General features: G+C 39.5%; 1 protein-coding gene across 4 annotated transcripts in view; it reads left to right on the forward strand.

Annotated features, from left to right (window-relative positions):
• Qrich1 (glutamine rich 1) overlaps positions 1 to 18,397 on the forward strand; it is a 49,179-nt gene that overhangs the window by 27,321 nt on the left and 3,461 nt on the right. For all 4 annotated transcript variants that reach the window (XM_047564065.1, XM_047564066.1, XM_047564068.1 and 1 more), the window contains 4 exons: positions 5,296 to 5,473; positions 6,045 to 6,199; positions 7,586 to 7,700; positions 18,064 to 18,172. In XM_047564065.1, the coding sequence (XP_047420021.1) occupies positions 5,296 to 5,473; positions 6,045 to 6,199; positions 7,586 to 7,700; positions 18,064 to 18,172 (557 nt within the window). The remainder of the gene's footprint in view (positions 1 to 5,295; positions 5,474 to 6,044; positions 6,200 to 7,585; positions 7,701 to 18,063; positions 18,173 to 18,397) is intronic.

Consider the following 18,397-nt stretch of genomic DNA (forward strand, 5'->3'; position numbering starts at 1 on the left):
ATCCAAATGCCTAGATTTCCAGCATAGTTAGATGGTGTTACCATTGAACAGGATAGGGAGGGAACTCTGGGGTGGGCAGGATAAATCTGGGCAGGAAGGATGATGAGTTCTTCCTGTACATGTTAGTTTGAAGTAGTTATAAGATGTTTAGTTGGAGATGTACAGTAACACCTGAGCATACTAAGGGGAGATCTGACTTGGAGTTATAGTCATTTCCACAAACAAGGAAATCCAGTCTGGGAAAGTATGTGAGATACACCAGGGAGAATGGATAGTTGAAGTAAAAAGTCTAGAATGGAGCTAAAGCAGAGAAAGAACTGCCTGATGTCTTGGGAAGCCCCAGGAGAATGTCATGTCAGGAAGCTGGACAGAGTACAAAAGAGAATGTTGCAAGTGGCATCGTGGGATGTGCTAGAAAGGCCTAGTAGGTTAGGTACAAAGCATCCACAGTATGTGACCCTTTTATTTCAGGAATTCTGGACAGGATGGTATAGGGTATGGTAGTGGTGGTGGCAGCAGTAGTGGCAGCTACCAACAGGATAAAGAAGAGATAGCTCATTTCTGTGGTAGCTAGAATAGGGACTAGAGCTCTGAATGCAGCATTGGAATCAAAGATTTGCAGAACTCAAAAATCAGAATAAGTCTGCAGTAAATAAAAGAAAGGGCAAGAATACTGAGACCTGCCTATGGTACAGGCCTATAGACTTGACTTGAGCAGGATAGTAATTGGTGACAGACATTATGAAAATGGAGTAGGGGGGAAGTGTGTTGCTGGATAAGCTGAGAAAGTACTTACTGATTGGCGATGGGGAACTTGGGGTTGTGTGCAGGGGAAGGAGGGGACTTCTTCATGACTCCCCCTGAGACGCTTTGGGTGCTCTTTGGTTCACTGACCCTGAGCTCAACTGCCTTCCTGGTCTATACTAGGTATCTGAGGTCCAATGGGATTGAACCCCAGGTTGCTCTACTACAGAATTTCATCCTTAGCCCTTTTTATTCATTTACTTATCTGCGGTGCTCAGAACTGAACCCAGTGCCTCCACACGTGCCAGGCAAGTGCTCTACCACTGAGCTACAACCTCAGCTTGGAGTAATGGTTTTCTTTAGTGACTGGAGTCAAGAAAAATGCATTCCGGGGTTTTTCTTCAGATCATTACAAATTCAATCATCTCTTTGCCCCAGACTGTGGTTTAATGCATTTCTGTACTCTTGAGCCTAAGACAAAACTTTGCTTACATGTTTGTTGAATCAATGCATTAGAGAAACTGGGGTATTTGCATATTTGAACTGATTTTTGTTTTTATTTTTATTTTTCCTGATTTTCTGCACCTTTGAGAGTAGTCTAATCACATTCTTTCAAAATATGCAGTAACTCAGTTTCCTTTAAAATCATATTCTCTACTATAGAAACTGAAATTCTCCACCCCCTAGTGCTGGGGATCAAAACCCAGAGCCTCATGCATATTGGACCAGCACTCTACTGCTGAGCTGCATCTCTAGCCCTGGAAATTGAAAATCTTAACGTTGGAGTTCTAATATTTGAGGGTCTAGAAATCTCTTTAGAATCATTAAGATTAGATTAAATGTCAAGTAAACATGAAGTCTTGGGTGGAGGGGTTTTATAAGGATGGAGGGTTTGGGTTTTTTTGGGGGTGGGGGGGGACCAAGGATTGAACCCAAGGGTGCTTAATCAATCACTGAGCCATATCCCAAAGCCTTTTTTTATATTCTATCTTAGGGACAGGGTCTCTCCAAGTTACTGAGGTGGACTTTGAACTCAGTGATTCTCCTGCCTCAGCCTCCCAAGCCTCTGGGATTACAGGTGTGCACTACTGTGCCCAGCAAAATCTGTTTTCTTAAGTATTAGATGTGTACCTTGATTAGAAGCCCATGTAGGCATTAATAGTTGTGGACCTAACTTTATGTAAAGGTGATTATTTCTACCTTTTTTTTTTTTTTTTTTTTTTTCTTTTTAAATTGAGACAAAGTCTTGTTATACTATCCAGGCTGATCCTGAACGCCTGGCTTAGATGATCCTTCTGCCTCAGCCTCCTGAATAACCGGAACTGCAGGCACATACCACCACACCTAGCTGCCTATTTAGATTTTAGACACTTTCCTCTCTGTTTATTTAGATGCTTTCCTTTCTTGTCTATTTATATAAAACTCAAGTTCTTGTGGACAGGAACATTTGTGAATTATTTTCCCATTATAGAAATACTGGAAAATAGAAAGGTAGAAAGTTTTGTTGTCATTGTTCATACATTCCTCACTCTTTTATAGTTTAAGTAGAAGGGATAATCAGGCCATTTCCATGGTTGTTTGTATACTCATTCTACATTTTTGGGTCTTGTTTCTTTTTTCTTAATTATATAAGTAAAATATACATAAGTTATTTATGGTCTTAGTTAACATGTTTAATGTCTGCTTTCTAGTCCTATTTAGATGGATATAATATAATTTGCCTAATTGGTCCCTTTTGTTGGACCCTCACATTATTTTAGGTTTTTCTTTAATGCAAACAACTCTTTTGCATCAGGTATACATTTTGATTAGAAGCCAGTGCATCTTTCCTTTCTTTTTTATTCTGGATACTGGGGATTGAACCCAGGGCACTTTACCACTGAGCCACATCCCCATCCCTCTTTATTTTTTATTTTGAGACAAGGTCTTGCAAAGTTTTTGAGGCTGGCTTTGAACTTGTAATCATCCTGCTTCAGCCTCCCAAGTCACTGGGTTACAACTGTGTGCCACCACACCCAGCCATTTTATGCATCTTGATACATAAAGTATTGGTGATTTCCTATCTGGGCGCAGTGGCACACTCCTGTAATCCCAGCAACTTGGGAAGCTAAGGCAGGGGAATCGCAGACTCAAAGCCATCCTCAGCAGATTAGCAAGGCACTTAGCAACTCAGTGAGGCCGTCTCTAAATAAAATACGAAAAAGGTCTGAAGATGGTTAAGCACCTCTGGATTCAAGCCCCAGTACAGAATATATATATATATATATATTATATATATATATATATATATATTTTTTTTTTTTTTTTTTTTTTTTGGTGATTTCCTTAGGATAGAGTTCCAGGTCAAAACATATGTTTTCTTGAGGCTTAATACATAACAGTAAAGACTATGTATTGCTCTATTTCCCCATTTAAAAGTATCTTATCGAAGCTAACAGAATTGTTTTTATTTGTGGTGAGCAAATTTGTGTGATGTAGAAACTATTTTGCCTTCAGTTGGAGTGATTTTTCGTATTCCTCAGCCCTTTGGGTAAGGGAGGTGTTGATTGTGTCCTAAGAGGTTCTGAACGCAAGGGGATTTGTTCAGAAAAATGTAGATATGTGGTGTGTATGAGACTCAAGAAACTGTACTTGGCATCTTTGTGATTGTCTAACGTTTTGGGGATTGTTGTTTTTTTGTTTTTTTGTTGTTGTTGTTGTTGTTTTGGTACTGGGGATTGAACCCAGGGGCACTTAACCACTGAGCCACATCCCCAGCCCTACATCTTGAGGATTGTGATTGAGATTCACCTCTGTCCCTTTTCTGCGCGTGTTGGCAGTCAGACCACTGATGATAGGGCCACGCTTCCTTTGAAAGGAAGAATGGTGCCTCCTGTCTTTAGAAATTGAATTATGCTCTTATGAGTGTGAGAATCTAATTTCAGAAGAAGCCTGGAAAAATTAGAACCTTAGCTGGGATTGTGGTGCAGTGGTAGAGCGCTTGCCTGGCATGTATGAGGCACTGGGTTCGATTCTCAACTCTGCATATAAATAAATAAAATACAATGGACCCACTGACAACTGAAAAAAAATTTTTAAAAAATTAGAACCTTATAGCTAGAAAAACTATAACAATTCTCACATCTTACTTTTTGCAGTGGCAGAGGAGACAACACCACTAATTTGTTACCTTTTTCTTTCTTAAACAGTGCATAGTAGTGCATGCCTGTAATCACAGCAACTGAGGAGGCTGAAGCAGGAGTATTGAAAGTTCAAGGCCAGCCTTAGCAGCTTAGTGAGATCCCGTCCAAAAAAAAAAAAAAAAAAAAGACTGGGGTGTAACTTGGTGGTAAAGCAATTCAAACCACAGTACCATTAAAAAAATAAAAAAGAGGAGCAACTGATGCCAGAGGCCCAGTGTGGTAGTGCATGCCTGTAATCCCATCTGAGGCAGGAGGATCACAAGTTCAAGGTCAGTCTGAGCAAATTAGTGAGACTACCTCAGAATTAAAAAATAAAAGTGGGGCACTGGGGATATAGTTCAGGAGTAGAGCCCTTGCATAGCTAGTGCAAGGCTCTGGGTTCAAACCCCAGCATCACAAAAAGAAAGACCAAAAAAAAAAAAATGCTAATGTCAGGCCTTCACCTTAGAACAACTAACCCTCAATTTCTGGGAAGAAGACCCAGTCATGGATATTCTTAAAATCCAGTCCAGAGGATTTTAAGGTGCTACTAATTTTAAGCCTCACTGCTCTGCACATTTTCTACTGAAAGTATTATCTTCAGACTAGCCACCTTGGTTCTAATTGGAAACTTGATAGAAAGACAAAATCTTGTTTCACACCACAGACCTTTTCAATCAGAATGTGCTCCCTCCATTCCCATGTCCATATTGGGATTGAACCCAGGGGTATTCTGTACCCCTAGCCCTTCAATTTTTTTTTTTTTTTTTTTAAATTTTGAGACAGGTCTTAATTTCCAGGGCTGACCTTGAACTTAAAAATTCTCCTACCTCAGTCCCTGGGTAGGGAATTAACTTTTTACTTGTATAGTTTTAAAAGTATTGATACCCAGGTTCCATTCCAGAGACACATTCTAGGGCATGCCAGGGTGGTGTTGATTTTAAATAACATACTCAAAAGTGCAGCCAAGACTGAAAAGCCTATCTCAGTTGTAGTGCTGTATTTGCTATCCTTAGAGGAAGTAGAACTCCAGAGTTTCTTCAAAGTAGGACAGCAAGAAGAGAGGGTTTTTGTTTGTTTGTTTTGTTTGTATTTGTTTTATTCTTTTGGTACTAAGAATTGAACCCAGGAATGCTTTATTCTTGAGCTACATTACCAGTCCTTTTTTTTTTTTATTTTGAGACAGGGTCTTGCTAAATTGCTGAGGCTGTCCTTGAACTTGCAATCCTTCTACTTCAGTTTCTTGAGTCTCTGGGATTACAGGGATGTGCCACTGTGCCTGGCAAGAACAGATTTTTATTTTTTTAAGTTGAATGAATTTAATATTTTCCTGGCAATTTTGCTGAATGTACAACAGTATTAACACATCCTGATGATTTTCCTCTCATAGGCTCAAACTGTCCAGGTTGCTGAAGTTGAACCACAGACACAGCCACAACCTTCCCCAGAACTTCTGCTTCCAAATTCTTTGAAACCAGAAGAAGGGCTTGAAGTATGGAAAAACTGGGCCCAGACCAAGAATGCTGAACTAGAGAAGGATGCTCAGAATAGATTGGCACCCATTGGGAGTGAGTGTTTGGGGAAGATGGGATATGTTTACAATCTAAATATCAGGACAACAGGAAACTAGTATCCTCTGGCTCTGTAGAGAGCACCCTCTTGAAATAGTATGCTGCATTGTGACTATCAGTAAGCAATCCTGACCTGTACAGATGATCAGGATTTATAGGATTTGCCTAAGTCCAAGCATTTTTGTACACGTGGCTTTCTGGTGTCAATCTAGCAGACTAGAGCAAAGTGACTTTTAAGAAGAAACATGAACCCAGTGAGTGTGTTCAATGCCCTTCTTTGCCATTAGACCTATGTTACAGAGTAGATTCTGTTTTTTTAAGCTTTACTTCTTGACCCTAGTAATAATTTGGGGAATATATGTGAGATGTGGAGAGTTATAAGAAAGAACCCCTTGGTGTAATATTATATGTGATCACAGTCTTAGTAGACCAGTTCTGATCATAGATAGAAATGATCATTCCTATACCAGCAACCTGATGCTCTGAGCCCTCCTTTCAGGAAAATGAGTAACCAATAAAGAAACACCTATTCCCAGTCTCCCATTCACCTTTGGAACTTGTGTCACAGGGCGCCAGTTACTGCGATTCCAGGAAGATCTCATCTCCTCTGCTGTGGCTGAGTTGAATTATGGGCTCTGTCTGATGACACGGGAAGCTCGAAATGGAGATGGTGAACCCTATGATCCAGATGTGCTCTACTATATTTTCTTGTGTATTCAAAAGGTAGGAAACAGATCTACACAGAAGTATGTTTAAGTTCTCTTCCCACTGGGTATTTGCTGATTAGTCAAGTTTAATAAAATGACAAGAAGTGAAAATAAGGAAATTCTCTTTGAGCTACACAATGAGTTTTAAAATAAACTTCACTTTAATTGCAAAGACCTAAATGTTAGTGGTCTAGTGCATTTGCATAGCATGCACAAGGCCCTGAATTTCCTCCTCAGCGTGGCATCTCAAAAGAAAACAAAATAAATCAAGACCTAAATGTTCACTTTAGACAATAAAATAAGCACACAAACATCCATAATCCTACCATCTAGCAAAATTTTTGTTAACATATTTGGTTATTAAGTGCCTTTTTTAAATCACAAAGCATTTATTTCACACTTTTTTAAAAAAATGAACATGATTTTTATCAGAAAGTAACTTATTCAGAACAAAGTCTGGTGCTAACAAAGCTTCTCACATTAGTACTACATTAACACAAAGCAATTATCTGAAGAAGTCTGATTAGAATTATATATGAATATAGAGCTGGGTGTGGTAGTGCACACCTATAATTTCATCTGCTTGGGAGGCTGAGGCAGGAGGATCTCAAGTTCAAAGCCAACCTCAGCAAAAGTGAGGCGCTAAGCAACTCCGTGAGACCCTGTCTCTAAATAAAATACACAAAAGGACTGGAGATGTGGCTCGGGTTGAGTGCCCCTGAGTTCAATCCTTGATACCTCTCCCTGAAAAATTATATATGAATATAGTTAGATTTTTAGGACATATAACATGAAACATAAAAGAGGAACTCAGACTGGGAGTTTCAGGAGTACCGGAGCATTTTTTAGTATTTGAAGTCTTTTGAAGAGAATCTATAATATAATGGAATAGGGCTTACTTGTCGGGAGTTTGTTGCCTGGTCCTGAGAAAAAACTGCCTCCCACTTTGTTCCAGTTTCTTTCTGCTCCTAACCCAGACACCATGTGAATTACTTTACTTGATCTCTTTGCTTATGCTTTCCCCAGTCCTAGAAGAAAGGCATAGTTATCTCCATTTCCAGACAAGAAAACTAACTTTCAGTATAAATGCTATGTATGTATTATTTATCTTAAATAATATACTAGTAAGAGATTGACCTCAGAGCTTATTCATCATTTTACTACCACAGGACAGTGCCTTGCTTAGGTGAAATAACATCAGAAAATCTTCATTGACCCAACTCTAGGATGTTGTGGGAATCAGTTATACCATAGGCAGACTGGATGGTTTTGATGTGATACCTTGCTTATTGAGGTGATAATGTATAGGGAGAAGTAGTGGTGCGGTGAAAAACATGTTTCTTTCTCCTGAAAGCTTATTCAAGAAACAACCAATAACTTTCATTTATTGTTTTACTTTTAGTATCTTTTTGAAAATGGAAGGGTAGATGACATTTTCTCCGATCTTTATTATGTTCGATTCACTGAGTGGCTACATGAAGTTCTGAAGGATGTTCAGCCTCGGGTCACTCCACTTGGTAAGTCTTTGGAGTCTTTGGATTTTTTTCCCATTTGAGTTTCTAAAACATGGGTATTTTGGGCTGGGTGTGGTGGCACACATCTATAATCCCAGCAACTCCAGAGGCTGACGCAGGAAGATTGCAGGTTCGAGACCATCCTCAGCAATTTAATGAGACCTTGTCTCAAAATAAGAAGTAAAAAGGGCTGGGGATGTGGCTCAGTGGTTAAGTGTCCCTGGGTTCAATCCCCAGCACTGGGGGGGTGGGGGGGAGGAAGATGGGCAGTTTCTGTGACTGGCAATGATTACAGTAAGCAGGTAAGGGTCTTATAAATCCCAGCAACAGTATTGGCCTTTGTGCTGCTTCACCTGATACAGAAGGGACATTGCTCTTCAGAGAATCCTGCTAGTCCCAGTGTGGCAAGGACCCAGGGCATGCAAAACTAGTGGGGTGGTTACTATGGTTTTTTTTTTTTTCCCTATCAAAACTTACTGATTGGCCAGGTGTGGTGGCACATACCTAAAATTCCAGCTACTCAGGAGGCAAGTACAAGAAGATGGCAAGTGTGAGACCTATGTGGCAACTTAGTGAAACCTGTCTCAAAATAAAAAATAAGAAAGTCTGGCGATCTAGTTCAGTGGTAAAATGTCCCTGAGTTAATCTCCAGAACCAGGGGTCAGGAGGTGGGGTGGGGGGTTATTATTAAAGTCAGAATCATAGCTGGAGAATATTACTTGAGCCTAGGAGTTCAGGTCAGCCTGGGCAACATAGTGATACCCTATCTCAAGGCCTAGATGGGCATGGTGGCACATTCCTGTAATCCTAGCAACTCAGGAGTCTGACAGGAGGACTGCAAGTTTGAGGTCAACCTGGGCAACTTAACAAGGCCTTGTCTCAGAATAAAGTAAAAAGGGCTGGGCTGGGGATGTAGCTCAGAGGTAAGTGCCCCTGGGTTCAGTCATCAGTACCAAAAAAAAAAAAGAGAGAGAAAGAGAATTGAAAGGGGCTGGAATACAGTTCACTATCAGAGCACTTGCCTATCATGCCAAGCCTGGTTTTGATTCCCAGCACAACCACGCCCCTCACTCAAAAAAAGAACCATTTCAGCTGTAGAACATAAATATTTATTTGTTTGTTTGTTTTTGAGCAAAAGGAAAAAGAAGTTCTATTGCTTTGCTAGCAAAAGTGAAACATGGGGACTTCTGTCCCAGAGGCTATGATTTTGGCAATTTGGGGGAACAGAAGGTTTTTAAAGCAGTGAATTAAAGGCTACATTCCACATGTTCTACCTAGGGAGTTGTGTGATTCACTTGTTAATTTCTTATATATTCTGGTACCATCCCTGAAATCTGGACAGATAACTGCCTAGGATGGGTAGTAAAGGTAATCTGCTCCCCGCCCCCCTCAGTTAACTTAGGGAGGTCGGGAGAGAGAGGATAAAAAAGAAACATGTCTACTTTTAAAAAGTTGCATCAGCAGAGCAGCAAGAGCTATTTTCAAAGCATAGAGTAGACCATTTCCCCACTGTCAATTTCTACATTCCATTTCTATGGAAAAATGGGTGAGAAATCACCAAGCTGCTTCCTGCTGAGAGAGGGCAAAGTTGTGGGGAAGTGACCTAAAGTCCTTGTTTCTCAGGTGGGGCATGGACAGTATTTAGTATCAGGGCAACCTAAAGGTCCATGCTGGCCTTCAGTGGGTGACTGGGCAAGGCATACATAGGGCAGGGATCATACTAGGGCAACAGTAAACAAGACAGCAACACATTACTTGTTTTGTAAACAATTAGCAGAAAAGCAATTAGTATTTTAGCCAGTCTCTGAAAACCATGAAGATAGTAACTCATTAAAGCTTAAGGTGGGCTCCAACATGGCATTGATTTGTGAGGAAGCCATTTAAGATTTTAGAAACTTGAATAGAGTTGTTAGAAATATATTCAGTATTTAGTTTTTATAATGGCACAGGTGTACCCTTGAGCTGTAGTTAAAATATCCAGTATCACATGATTTCTATAAAATAGCTTTCTCATTAGCATTACCTCTATGTTTAGTAGAGGCATCCCTTTAATTGTATCATTTAGGTTCCCCTGATAAATTAGTTAGGTCTTTTGTGTGCTACATTGCATCTTTTAGGCCAATCTGAGGAATAAATATCGGGGTTACATAATCATATCAGTGATAAACTGATCCAGGTTTTCAATGTAGGAGGAAGGAAGATTTGTAGGTCTGTGAGATGAGGCTCAAATTGACTCAGAACAAACTTGTAACTCTAGAGTCCTTTGTGATTGTTATTATCAGGCACTCCCACCCTCCCTGCATAGCCTCCAACTTCACTTTTGGTTACATTAAAAAAAAAAAAAGAAGAAGAAGAAGAAGAAAGTAAAAGAAAAGAAAACGCTGTCTTTCCTTTTAAATGTCCTTGTATGCTGCACCAGGTGGCACCAGGTGCCTATAATAGTGGCTCAGGAGGCTGAGGCAGGAGGAATGTGCGTTCACAACACCTTTATTTATTTTTATGTGGTGCTGAGGATCGAACCCAGTGCCTCACAAGTGCTAAGCAAGCGCTCTACCACTGAGCCACAAACCCCAGCCCCTGGCAGGAGTAAAACCAAAGCACATTGATACGTGGACATTTTTTTCTTTTTTTCTTTTGGTTCTAGTATCCTCAGCACCACATAAAAATAAATAATAAAGAAATAAATAAGTCATTGTGTCCATCTACATCTAAATACACACACACACACACACACACACACACAAATACCAACTTGGTCAAAATTGACCTTCTTTTATATTCTTTAAAAGTCAGCTGTGATTTCCTCAGGGATCGCTCTTGGGAAATTTCAAAAAGCCTCTTGGTCCTTTAGCTTTCCTCTACCAGTTGTGCCATCTGCCAGGATGGGTAAAGGTCTTGTTGACCACATGTGTCTTGCCTTGGAAGCAAGGCAAGCCTTAACTGATGACCATCCTCTTTGCAGAATGTACATGGTTGGCTTCCTGTTCTTTAGGGTCCTCTAAATCTGGAGTTGCAGAGCCCTTAGAGGGGTCCTGTTATTCCCTGGGTCCATAATTTTTTAGAGTTGTTTTAGGTGTCCAGAAGATTTGCAGAAAAAGCACAGAAATTTCTGTGTGCTGGCTCACCCTCACACAATTTCCCCTACATTAACAGTGTTACATTAGTATGGTACATTTGTTAAAATTTGAACCAATATTGCTACATTTTTGTCTAAAGTTTGTAGTTTGCATTAGGGCTCAACTCATTTTGTCTATAGTGCTGTGGATTTTGATAAATGTCTGAAAGCATGTATCCACTATTATAGTATTAATACAGAATGTTTCCCAGTCTTATTAAATCCCTGTTGTGGTGGCACATGCCTATCCAGGCAGTTCAGGAGGCTGAGGCAGAAGGATCACAAATTCAAAGCCAGCTTCAGCAACTTACCAAGGCCCTAAGCAACCAATGAGACTCTGTTTCTAAATAAAATATAAAAAAGACCTGGGAATGTGGCTCAGTGATTAAATACCTCTGGGTTCACTCTGTGGCATTTAAAACAAACAAACAAAAAATCTGGTCTCTACCTCTTCCTCCCATTCTGCCTTCCTTCCCTTCCTTGCCCTGAGCCCTTGACAACCACTGACCTTTTTCCTATCATCAGTTTTGCCTTTTCAAGAATGACATATATTTGGAATAATTTACTATGTAACCTTTTCAGATTTATTTCTTTCAATATGCATTTTTAAAGTTTTATCAAGCGGCTGAGGGTGGCTCAGTGGCAGAGTGCTCACTCACCTAGCATGTGTGAAGCACTGGGTTCAATTTCCAGTTTAAAAAAAAAAAAAAATCAGAACCCAACATGGTGACATGCTGCTGTAGTCCCAGCTACTGGGGAGGCCAAGGCAGGACAATCACTTGAGCACCAACCCCATCTCAAGTATAATTTTTAAGTTATGTTCTGCAAACGATGGTCTTAAAGAGAATAAAAGACAAGCCACAGACTGGGAAAAAAAATATTTGCAGAACACACATTTGACAAAGAACTGGTGTCTAAAATATACAAAGAATCTTTCTTTGTGGGGACACTGGGGATTGAACTCAGGCCTCCTGCATACTAAGTATGCACTCTTATCACTGACATAGAACTCCAGCCCCTAGAAAGAATTCCTAATACTCAGCTGGGTATGGTGGCACATGCCTGTAATCCCAGCAACTTGGGAGGTTGAGACAGGAAAATGGCAAGTTCAAAGTCAGCCTCAGCAACTTAGTGAGGCCCTAGGCAATTTAGAACCTACCTTAAAATAAAAAGGGATGAGGATGTGACTCACTAGTTAGCATCCCTGGGTTTAATCCCCAGTACAAAAAAAAAAAAAAAAGCTTAATACTCAACAATATGAAATCAAAGAGCCTGATTTAAAAAATGGACAAAAGATGAGCTGGGGTTATGACTCAGTGGTAGAGCTCTTGCCTAGTACGTGTGAGGCATTGGGTTTGGTCCTTAGCACCACATAAAAAAATAAAATTATTTTTAAAAAATAGACAAAAGATCTGCCCAAGTACCTAACTAAAGAAGACATCCAGATGACAAAATATATGCAAAGTGTTCATTATTATATGCCATCTAGGAATTTTCAATTAAAACAATATGATAACCATTATACAGTTATTAAAATGGCTAAAATCCGAAATGCTAATAGCACCAAATGGTTGCATGGATAGGGAATAACAGGATGAATAATGCTATTGGGAAAACTGGCATAAACACTTTGGAGGACAATCTGGCTCTTTTTTTGAAAAGTAAATGTATTATGGTACAGCAGTCATACTTAGTATTTACCCAAACAAGTTGAAAATATGTCCACATCAATTACCTGAATTTTATTCATTTCTTTATTCATTTATTTATTTTTGTGGGTTGGTATTTGGCTAAGTTGCTGAGGCTGGCTTTGAACTTGTAATCCTCCTGCCTCAGCCTCTGGAGTCAGCAAGATTATAGGTGTGTGCCACCTGAATTTTAATTCTCATGTCACCACTTGTTAACATGTGTGCTGCTTAACCGTTTCTTAAAAACAACAACAACAAAATAGTGGTTAAACAAACATTTGAGTGCCTACAATGTCCTTCTCGGTATTTTAGACATTGAGTATTTTATTGTGGAAATTTAAAGCATATATAAAACTAAACGATAGATTAATGAACCGTCATATACTAATAGTCAGTGGCAAATCTTGTTTCAAGTATACTACCATGTGTTTCCCTTTTCATATTTTTTTCTTTTCACATTGTCTATTGGTGCATATTTATAGTATACATAATAGTGGAATTTGTTGTTACATATTTGTACATGCACACAACAGAACAATATAATTTGGCCAGTATCCCTCCCCAGCACTTTGCCTCTCTTTCCTCTCTACTGATCTCTTCGATTTCATGAGATCCTCCCACCCGTTTCTTTTCTTTTATCCTCTCTAGCTTCTACATACGAGAGAAAACATATGACACTTGACCTTCTGAGTTTGACTTATTTCACTTAAGATAATGGTACCTCGTTCCATCTATTTTCCTGCAAATGATATAATTTCATTCTTCTTTATGACTGAAATAAAAAAATACCATTGTGAACTGTGTTTGTAGCTCAGTGGTAGAGTGCTTGCCTAGCATGTGTAAGGCACTAGGTTTGATCCTCCACACCCCATATAAGTAAATAAGTAAAATAAAGGTATAAAAAATACAAAAACATTATTTCTAAAAATTCCATTGAGTATGTATACCACATTTTCTTTATCCATTCGTCTATTGATGGACACCTAGGCTGGTTCCCTAATTTGGATATTGTGAATTGCACTGCTGTAAACATGGCTATGCATGTATCACTATATTATGATATCTTTAATTCTTGATAAATACCAAGGAGTGCTATAATTGGGTCATATGGTGATTCCATGCCTAGTCTTTTGAGGATCTTCCATATGAGTTCCACAATGGTTGTGGTAATTTACAGTCCCACCAACAGTGTTATTAATGTGTTTCTTTTTTCTCCACATCCTCTCCAGTATTTATTATTTGTATTCTTGATGCCTGCCATTCTGACTGGTCATGAAATGAAATCAACAATGCAGTTTTTTTTTTATTATTTCTATTTTATTTATTTATTTTTATGTGCTGCTAAGGATCGAACCCAGTGCCTCAAATGTGCTAGGCAAATGCTTTTGCCACTGAGCTATAGCCTCAGCTCCATAGTGTAGTTTTGATTTGCATTTCCCTAATTGCTGAAGATGTTGAACATTTTCATCTATTTCTTGGCCATTTGTGTTTCTTTTGAGAAGTATGTTTAATTCATCTGACCATTTATTAATTGGGTTATTTTGTGTGTGTGTGTGTGTATCTATTCTAGATATTAATTCTTTCAGAAGAGTACCTAGCAAAGATTTATTTTCCCATTGTGTAGGTTCTCTCTTCATATTCCTAATTGTTTCCTTTCCTGTGCAGAAGTTTTTAAATTTGATGCCATTTCATTTATTAACTTTTTTTTTGAACTGGGGATTAAACCCAGGGGTACTTAACCACTGAACCACATTCCCAGCCCATTTATTTTTATTTTATTTAGAGACAGGGTCTTACTAAGTTGCCTAGGGTTTCACTAAGTTACTGAACCTGGCTTTTCAATCCTCCTGCCTCAGCCTCCTGAGCCACTGGGATTACAGCTGTGCACCACTGTTCCTGGCCCATTTCTTAACTCTTGACATTATTTCCTGAGCTTTTCTTCCTTTGTTATCTTGAAGGAAATTCCGGACATTTTATCCATAAATATTCTTTTCAGATTTTTTTTTGTGTGTCTGTGTGTCTGTCTGTGTGTGTGTGTGTGTGTGTGTGTGTGTGTGTGTGTGTTGGGGTGGGGTTGGTTCTGGGCTATTGAACTCAGGGCCTCATGCATACTAGGAAAGAGCTCTATCATTGAACTATACTCACAGCCCTATCTGTGAATGTTTTAAATATGTTGAAAAGTGTTATTGACATACCACAGGGACACTATCATAATTTAAAAAACACCCAGCAAGCCAAAGATGGTGGCTCACACCTGAAACACCAGTTACTCAGGAGACAAAGGCAGGAGGATTACAAGTGAAGGCTAGCCTGCCTTAACTTGCTAAGTTGCCCTCTCAAAATTTAAAAATAACCTGGGCATGGTGACACACACCTGTAATCTGAGTGGCTCTGAAGGCTGAGGCAGGAGGATTGTAAGGTCCAGACCAGTCTCAGCAAATGAGCAAGACTCTGGCTCAAGGTAAAGTGCCTCTGGGTTCAATCCCCAGTGCAAAATAAATAAATAAATGCCAAATCATGAAAAAAAAATTAAAAATAAGACTAGGAATGTAGTTCAGTGGTAGTCTTCCTGGGTTCAATCCTCAGTACTGTGCCAAACAAACAAAAAACCATGACTTTCCAACCTCAATTTTCTGAGTTGCTAACAGTACAGATTGTGTAGAAGAGGCAGGATAAAGGATTTAAAATTTTTTTTTAATTTGCTTATCAATTTTCACAGTAATAAGTTAGTTCACCAGCATTCCAAGTAATGTAAAATTGAGGTGTTTTTAAATTTGTTTTTTAAGAATCATTAAAATATTTGGTAATTTGTTATGATTCAGTTCATTACAGTGGTCTATTGATGTACAGACTATTTGTTCTCTTTGGCCAACTGGAATTTTTTTTTTTTTTTTTTTTTTTTTTGGTGGTGCTAGGGATTGAACCCAGGGCCTTGTGCATGCTAGGCAAGCACTCTACCAACTAAGCTATATCCCCAGCCCCTGGAATATCTTTAAATTGGTCCCTATGTACTTTGACCCTGTTCGTTGTTGATAACTTTCCTTTTTTCTCTTTCTCTCTTGCTCTCCATGTTTGTATGTGTATGTGTGTTATTGGGTATTGAACCCAGGAATGCTCAGCCATTGAGGTGCATCCCCAGCCCTTTCCTTTTTATTATTTTGAGATAGGGTCTCACCAGGTTGCCCAGACTAACCTTGAACTTCCAATTCTCCTGCCTTGACCTCACAGCTGTGATTACAGGTGTACACTGCCACAGCCAGCAACTTTCTTATTTCTGATTTGACCGAACATTACATTTTTAAACATTTGTTGTCCTACTGTGAAATCCATCAGTTCTCTATGAAACTGATTCCTTTTAGTGGGAAATGGAATTTCAATACAGTAGTTTAGATGCTAGGGATGATCATTACTCCTGGATTGGTCATTGTGTGTATGCCCTTCAGTGGACAAGAAGTATAAAAGTTTTTTAAAGATAAAATACATCCTTTTCATGCTTGCTGTTGAGAATCAAATCTATAAGGCTTATATAATTTTTTAAAAATCTGTCTCCTTAGACAAGGAATCTTGGTGCTTATCCATTAAAGTAAATAATCATTCATTCATTTATTCATTCTGGGGATTGAACCTAAGGGCCCTGTATTCTGAGCTACATTCCCAGCCCTTTTTAATTTTTTATTAGGTAAAACGTTCTTAATTGCTGAGGCTGGACTTGAACTTCAGATTGTCCTGCCTCAGTATCCTGAGTATAAAGTTAATTTTAAAGTGTGTTGCTGGGAATAAAATACTGTTAGGGAAACACCATCAGAGGAGGTATGTTGCTGAGTGAAGGCAGAGAAAGAGCATCCCAAGCTGTGGCAGGAGTTACTCTTAGGAAGATAGTTTTTCCTGACTGAGAGAAGTTGTTTTGCTTATCCTGCATCTCGGGTGCTTCAAATATGTTCACGAGCAAGAAAGTATTTCCCATTGTTGCTGCACCACTGAATAGCCAAAGGGTGGACAAAAGTACCACCAGAGCTGCCTTAAAGAGTACACTACATGGTCAAAGGTCTACCTGTGGGAAGAATAGACAAGTGGACTGTAGTGTGCAGAATTTTCCTTTTTGTGCTTCCAGGAAGTGTAACTTTCACTGTCTGTCTGGAGAATCCCGAGACCCTGTAGGAGAATGCTGTGTCTGCTGCACCCTACCATGTCCTCTGTACACAAACACTTGGAATTGTTGAATTGAGCAAATAAGCTTGGTGGTCAAACCCATTGTCATCTTTCTTTAGTGCAGTCCTGGCTGCCCAGAGCTCTTGTTCAAACTATTAGTGTTTTAGTCAGCTTTTTGTAGCTGTGACCGAAAGACCTGACAAAAAAAAATTAGAGGAAGTTTTTGGGGGCTCGCAGTTTCAGAGTTCTCAGTCCAGAGATGACTGACTCCATTCCTCTGTGCCTGAGATGAGTCAGAACATCATGGCAGAAGTATGTGGTGAAAGAAAACAACTGGGGATATGGCATCAGGAAGCAGAGAGAATTCTCACCACCACAACAAAATATAAAGCCCAAAGCTACCTGCAATGACTCACCTCCTGCAACCATACCCTACCTGCCTATAGTTACCACTCAGTTATTCCCTATCAGGGGATTAATGCACTGCTTACATTCTCATAACCCAATCATTTTCCTCTAAATTTTTGTCATTGTTTAATTTTTTATTGCTGTTCTTGTTCGTTACACATGACAGTAGAATGTATTTTGATATATACACACATGGAGTAAAATTTCCCATTTTTGTGATTGTGCATGATGTGGAGTTACACTGGTCATGTATTCATATATGAACATAGGAAAGTTATGTTCAGTTAATTCCGTCTTTCCTATTCCCATTTCCCCTCCCTCCCCTTCATTCTAAACTTCTTTGCATTGTCTCACACATGAGCTTTTGGGGGATGCCACATATCTAAACCATAACAATTGGCCCTTAGCCTCTCCAAGCTCTAGGTTTGTCTATGAACACCTGTTCTTTTAGAGAAAAGTCCAAATATCAGTGTTTGTTGTGTCCAGGGAAGTGATGAAAATGGGCTTGCTTCCTAGAAATGATAGCTAATAAGAGGTTTGATAAGGGCAAAGAGGGATATACATTGTAGGTCTTTGGACCTTAGACACCTTGAAAATTTAATGAAAGTTGTCATGGAGGAGAGAGCGAGCGAGAGCATATATGCATGTTTGATTTATAGTTTTATGTATTTCATGAACCTGAGGGCAATCCTTTTGTCTTGTATTAGCCTTGGATTACGGAGGAAGAATTGTCAGGTAAAAGTAATCATGTGAGGTAGTGTATGTTTCCCAGAGCAGGAGCAGTATCACCTTGGAACTTGTTAGAAATATATGCTTATTGTCACAACCCACCTCAGAAACTTAGGTTGTGACCCAGGCATCTATGTTTTTAACAAGCTTTCCAGATTATTTTGCTACACCCCAGAAGACTTCTTTTGATAAGACTTATGCCCCTATGGTCCATATGCTGTGCCTTTGTGGTATCTCCTTCCATCCATCTGTTTTAGCATTACTCTGTTGCTCCTAGGCTATGTCCTGCCCAGCCACGTGACTGAGGAGATGCTATGGGAATGCAAGCAGCTTGGGGCACACTCACCTTCCACCCTGTTGACCACCCTCATGTTCTTTAACACCAAGTAAGTATTCTAGAAATTCAGACTTGGCCTCTGCTGGCTTTTTCCTGGTGAAGAGGGTAGAAACTCTAGGAGGACTTCTGAATTCCTCTGAAACTTATTTGAGAACCTTGAGCTACTGAAAGCCCCCAGCCCCACTTGACTGCATTTTTTTGTGATAACCAGTGAGGCCAATAGCTTTGCCAGACCTCTGCTGTCTATCTCGATATGGCTCCACTGGATACAGTG

The sequence above is a fragment of the Sciurus carolinensis genome, chromosome 9 (assembly GCF_902686445.1).
Source record: "Sciurus carolinensis chromosome 9, mSciCar1.2, whole genome shotgun sequence".
NCBI lineage: Eukaryota > Metazoa > Chordata > Mammalia > Rodentia > Sciuridae > Sciurus > Sciurus carolinensis.